Raw genomic sequence first — 6,675 nt, 5'->3', positions numbered from 1 at the left:
AGAACCCAAATATCTTAGCAAACAAAAAGGAGAGCACTAGCTTTCAGAAGTAGAAAAGTAGAGGAACAATAAAAAAAAAGGACAAACGCTAGAAGACGTAATTTTAACAAAATAGATGGGTCTCAAATGCTAATAGCACGTCCGTATTTATCTACCCCTTCTTCTTGTTGTGTCCCCGCCTTGCCCGCACTCAAGCAACCAGTCTTTGCTAGCTACCAGCTTCCTTTCGCCTACTCATGACGTCCCGGGCGCAAGCGCAACAACCACTGCCGACGCCGCCGGTTCAGAATCACCGGCGCCACCGCGCGGCCTCCTACTCGTCGTCGTCTTCCTCCTCCTCGTCCTTCTCCACGGTCTCCTCTGCTGCATCCTCGCCGTCGCCCTCCCCGCGCACCACCTCCGTCCCCTTCTCCTGGGAGCACCACCCGGGCATCCCCAAGAACCACACCTTCCTCCGCAGCGCCGCCAACCCTGCCGCCTCTCAGCCCACGCCGCTCCCGCTCCCGCCGCCACTCCGTGCACGGCCCTCTCGCCGCCGGGCTAACCGGACGGCCACAGGCTCTCCTGGCATCGTCGACCCCTTCGCCGCCGCGCTGGCGGAGTGCACCAGGGAGCGCGCCAACGCCATCGACATCGACGCGCTGTTCCCTCCTACGCCAGAGTCGGTCGTCCGCAGCGTTCCCCGGCGGTGGTCCATCGCCGCCGGCGGGGTGGTCGGGTTCCTGGACCTGTACGGGTGCAAGAGCGCCATGGGCGTCGCCGAGGGCGCCTTCGTCGTGCGCCGGCCAGTGGTGGTGGCCGGACGAGCGGGACAGGGCCGTACGGGCCGGCCCGGGAGAAGATAAGGGCCGTTCCGAGATCCATCAATTAGTGGGTGGGCTCTACCAGCCAGGTACTGTACATAAATAATGGAAGTGCGCAATGAGTGCTTAATATATATCGAAAAGAAGTCTCACCTTTTCTTTTTCTTCTGCGTGTACTTTGTTGTGGATCTCAGTTCGGCAATTCAGTGGATGTGATTCATACCTACATTTGAAAATGTGATACACCAACCGATATGTCATATGTGGCTCTGTGTAATATGTCAATACTGCGCTTTACTATGTTTTTTTTAAGCAATGGCTTTTGAAAAAAAAAAATCTCCCGTTCACACCAAATTTGGTATATTGTACTTCTCACACTATTTGAATACAACTAGTTTGCAGGAGAATAAAAATATGATACCCCCTCCATTATGAAATAATTGATATGTTTGTCCTACCTTATAAGTTAGAATGTTGCAAGTTTGACTAAAACTGTAAGAAAGTATATCAATATCTATAGTGTCACATCTATATAAGTATTGTTTGGAAATAAAGGCCGTATGCATCTATTCGATGCAGAGGCAGGGACTGATCTCCATGTCTAAATTTTTTTTATTGTTGCTTTGTTTAGATATGGATGTACCTAGACACTTCTTAGTTATAAATATACCCATATCTACATAAGGTTGTGACACTTATTTTGAAGTGGAGTACTACGAAATTTTATTCTATGATGAATTTAATAAAACTAATTTGGTTTATTAGATGTTTATATATTTTTCAAACTTTATCAATCTTAAATTAGTTTAAATTAGGACAAACCTAAACCTTCACGTATTTTGGAACGGAGGGAGTATCTATTGCAACATTATATAAGATCAATCGATATGATGCATGCCTCTGTAAATATATACATCATGTTTTCGGTGATATTGGAGCATATAAACGTTTGCAACTCGTTTGATTTGTTTGATCGAGAGTTCTAAAATTGCAGCACAAGTCTACTTTTCGTCCAACACTGAAGTTCAAGATTGTTTTCAGAACTTTTAAACTCCCAAAACCAAACCAGAATTTTTAAAAGTAGCTGTGCTGCATTCACCATACTCCGTATCTCATAACTGTTTTGAGAGATACGGAGTATGGTGAATGTACCTCAACTGTTTTTAAGGGGCATGATGGTGTTTTTTGCTACTTGGCGGTGGTTTCTACTGACAATGACTCGTACTATGCATTGTTTCTCCAGGCATAATATGCAAAGTTTAGGTTTTACTCCGTAGTTTTAGACCGTTGCAAACTTGGATCCAAATCTAGACCTTAGAAAAACTACAGATCACACCAAAAGTCTGCTCCTCGGCGCCGCAACTCACAATACAAATACGTACAACCAGTTTCCGGATGAATTCAGAGGTAAACGACTGAAAGTAATTACATAAATCTCCTGCGCGCGAGGTAAAAGAAGGTAAAAGAATATAGTTAAAGGTTTAATTAGCAGGAAAATAAGTGGGACTATTAGCCGTCCTACCGACCTGATAAAAGAATATGTTGGATCTATCTCCCTGGCTGCACCTAGCTGATCCGAGCGTTTGTTAATGCCCGTGGGGACGTACGACTGTTCGTGCGCCGAGCATAATTTGTCAAGTAGCTGTGCTGCATTCACCATACTCCGTATCTCTAAATTTCTATGGCGATGCGGGTGAGAGTGGGCAGACAAGTCTATAAGTTAGCAATAAACCCTCATCGAGATCACCGCATGGTCCGCATCTAGTACATAGCTGGCAACAGAAAAGTAGATGGATGGATCATGGATATCTCATCCCCTGCCCGGCCTAGTTGCCAATTTGAGTTCAAAAGTGTATGATTGATCACGATCATTGTACATGTAAACGGCGTTGTTGGCACGTTGCTATCTGATAGTTAACCTGGAACCATTCTAAATGCAGTAGAGACTTTGTGAAACACAATGCGATCCAAACAGGATTTGGCATGTCTCCGGCTCTAGAGTCTCGATCGATCCTTTGTTAATCAGCTCCTTTTGTTCTCGATCGATCCTTTGTTAATCAGCTCCTTTTGTTCTTATTTTTTTCACGAAACCGCAAAATTTTTGCGATAGAAAAGAAGTTTAAATTACAAGCCTGAGAAAAGACCAAAACACCCATATTACACACCAAAAACTTAAAACAAGACTACGATTAAACGGGTGAAATTCGTCGAGTGCTTCTCCAAAGACGTCACAGAGTGAGATCCTCGGCTAAACGCAACCCTTGTCAATGAAAGTCGCAGTTCAAAATTACCAAGAACCTGTCAACCGTAGCCATGCCACGTTCCGCTCGAATCCCGCGACCCAACAACGGCTCTGTTGGGAGCACTACTGCTCCGGCCTCTACCCAAATCTAGGGTACGCCATCGGCGCAACAACTACCTCCCATCAATCTCAATAGGAGTGGAAGCATGCAGTCTTCAGCAGCCCGCCAGCAAGCACAAGGCCAACCCACAACTGCTCATATGGAGGCTTGCTCACATCGTCCGAGGATTATCGTCGTCGCGCAAGCTACCGCGATGACACTCGAGAGGCCTTCACGCCATCTGCACTGCAGGATGCCTCCTATGTGGCAAACACTGAGATCGATGGCAAAGAACTACGGCCGGAACCAGAGAGTCAAGTTCCCAAGATGACACCTCCATTGAGGGTACGACGTCAAAGACACCATCGTCGGCCGGTTTGGCAAGCCAAATCTAAGGTTTTCATTTGAAACATGAGACCCTGGACGAGTTAGCTGCCGGAGCTCCTCAATGACACCATAGAGGAAACGGCGCCCTTAGGTGTGTCGCCATCGCCGGCCCCGAAAGGCAGGGCTTTTGCGTTAGAGCATGATGTTTGTCAAAGCCATACTTAGAGTATTTAACTGAATTTAAGTAAGCTTACGTAGATTCATTTATTTTTGCCACATGTCCTTTTCATATTTTTAATTAGAGAAACTTATTCGCTTTGTTGAATGCTCTCTAATGATTAAGCTAGTATTACACTTCATAATGCCGAGTAACGAAAACACTGTCTGGACCACAGCCCATTTCGGCCCACAGAAACGGGCCCTAGTTAAGTGGGCGACACATTGAGTACTCAATTTTTAAACCGTGAGAGCCTTCTAAAAAAAACGTAATTAAAAAGCTGATAGCTGCTAGCTGAACATTAGCCAGTGGCTAATAGCCACTACACACACTGACAACACCGGCATCCCTGTAAAAGTCTGTGCGAGACTGCGAGAGGATAAGAACACGGCGATCAGGTGAGCCATAGACAGAAAGGATACTTTACTGTTCAGATCTACGACAGCAAGATTTCATCCGGAGGCCGGTAGACTCCCAGGACATTGATCTCAAGCAGTAATGTCTTTGTCGGTTGCTAAAAACTCTGATACTTCTTAAATAAGTAGATTGATACACTGCTTACCAAATCGCACACATACTGAGAGACAGAGAATTTCATACACACAGAAGTATAATTCAGCTCCGACTAGTAGCCATATTACTAGCATGATCTATCAGTATGTCTTTCTGAAAACAACTTTTGAAGTATGTCTTGAGAAGAAAAGCTAAATTTGAATAATCTATCATCCTACATGGGAAATCATGCGTGGGAGAATGAATGCAATCATTGCCACTTGAGAAAACTTTCATAAATCGGTCTCCGTTCGCTTTATGTTGGCACCAAACATGTAAAATAAAGGAGGGAAACGCTTAAAGTGCACTCCACTTCTGCGCAACCCTCCAAACTGATATCTTTCTTTTGAAATGTGCACTGAGCTGAACTTCTTGTGTCAATCAGGGAAGAAACCACCCCGGCTGACTTCAACAAATTTATGTTCCAAACGGAGATGAAATTCATGCCTGTTGTGCTGAATCATTGAGCGAGAACTCAGAGTCAGTTTTAGAATTGCCCAAAACATTCAAGTACCAGGGACCTGGAACGCCAAGTGGGGAGGCATAACTGATGAGCATGTGGGACGTGCAGTCCAACAATGGTCACTGTATATGACTGTTGTAGCTGCGGCGAGCCAGCGATAACTCCAGCAAGGAGAACAATACAAACCACAGCAGACGGACGGTCGTCAACTCTGACAAGCCGCAGGTTAGGGCATCTCCAACGCGGAGACCCAAACCCAAAAACGGATACCACTTTTGTCCGTTTGGGTAAAAACGCGTCCCAACGCGCGGACGCAAATGCAAAACGGACAGCAATAAAGTCCGGGGCGACCCAAATCTCACGCAAATCTTGGCGGACTTTGCGTCTGTCCGGCTCGCTCGGGACGGCTCCGGACGTCCGTTTTTATCCTCCCCGACCCCACATCTTCTCTCTCCCATGTCTTCTTTTTCCCATGGATATGGCCGGAATAGTCGCTCGGGAGTTTGGCCGGCCCGGCCAACTCGCCGCCGCCCACACATGGAGCACCACGGCGCCGAGTCCTCCTTTTTTTCATCCCCACCGGAAGTTGCCGCTGCCAAAATGAGCTCGGCGACAAAGCTCGTCGGACGGCGACGCGCGAGCGATGGCCAAGGGCACGGGCGGCGCCTGCGCCGAGCCACGAGCGGCCGGCGCCCGCCACGGCCGAGCCCAAGCACGCGCGGCGCGCCGCTCCGCCCCGGACGCCCCGAACACGGCCTCCCGCGGCGGCGGACGAGGGTCGTGCCCGCGGAGACGGGGCGGCGGGCGCGCGACGGGGCCGCGCTCGCGGAGACGGGACCGGGCCGCGGCGGCGGCGATCCGGGCCGCGCCCGCGGCGGTGAACGGCGAGCGCGCTCACCGCGGCCGCCGCCGGCGAGCTTCTACCCGCGCCTCGCCCGCACGGCACGGAGGTGGCCCGCGCGCGCCCTCGCCCGCACGGAGGCTGGCCCGCCGCCGGCGAGCTCCGCTCCGCGCTCGCTCGGGCAGGCCAGCCGCCCCCGCGCCTTGGCCGCGAAGGCGGCCGTCGCGCCGACGCCGCCCCGTGTCGCGCGGTCCTCGGCCCCCGCCGCCGCGGAGCCCGGCCCCGGCCGCCGCCCACTTCCCCGTGGCCGCCGCGCGTCTCAACCGGCGCGGATCCCGGCCCCGCCGCCCGCCGCCGCCCCCACCTCGCCGCGCTCGCTCGCCCGGCGCGAGCCCCGCCTCGCCGCCCTCACCGCCGCCCACTCTCCCGGGCCGCCCGCAGCCTCGCCGCGTCGCGCCGAGCGCGGAGCTCCGCCGGTGCTCCCGCCGCCGCCCGACCGCATCGCGCCCGCCTGCTTCCTCGCTCCCGCCTGCTTCCAGTACATGCGAGCTCATCGGCACTGGTGGCGAGGGCATGCTCAGGCGCCTGCGTCGGCCGTGCGTCGGGCCCTCGTCCTCTAATACACTAGCTTGCCCCACGGCGAGCTCATCGCGGCGCCGTGCCCGCCCGCCGCACCAAGGACGACGGGCAGGGCAGAGCTAGGCAAGGGCGAGAACGCCGGGCCGGAGCTCTCCTCGACGCGACTAGAGTACTAGTACTATTTGGGTCTTCTGTGCGCGTTGGGGAGTACTACTCGAAACCGGACTCCGCGGAGCATCCGCGTGTCCGGTAGACGACCCAAACGGACAAAATAGACGTCCGTTTAGGTCTTTGCGTTGGAGATGCCCTTATCTCCTCATCCAAAACATCAGCATATCTTTTGGACCAGCCACGAGCCCACGATGATACTCTGGGATTGTGCTTCTATGTCGCCGAATCTTAATTAGATAGCCATTGAACCGGCAGCAGGCTGGGGGACGGCGGTTTGTCAGGACGGAGCTGATCGCCGGGGGAAAAGATGAAGGTCTTGGAGGTGCAGCACAAGTTGGTTCTCGGATAAGGATAGGTTCAAAGTTCAAGCATGCGCACGA

The 6,675-nt window shown here is 51.8% G+C and overlaps 1 protein-coding gene across 1 annotated transcript; it reads left to right on the top strand.

Moving 5' to 3' along the window:
• Positions 1-236: 236 nt before the first annotated feature.
• Positions 237-845, top strand: LOC124701158. Its single transcript, XM_047233206.1, has one exon. It carries the CDS (start codon positions 237-239, stop codon positions 843-845), a length of 609 nt encoding a protein of 202 aa, XP_047089162.1.
• The last annotated feature ends 5,830 nt before the right edge of the window (positions 846-6,675 follow it).

Source organism: Lolium rigidum, chromosome 3 (assembly GCF_022539505.1).
Source record: "Lolium rigidum isolate FL_2022 chromosome 3, APGP_CSIRO_Lrig_0.1, whole genome shotgun sequence".
In the NCBI taxonomy this organism is placed as follows: Eukaryota; Viridiplantae; Streptophyta; class Magnoliopsida; order Poales; family Poaceae; genus Lolium; species Lolium rigidum.
This window is presented reverse-complemented; position numbering and strand designations above follow the sequence as displayed.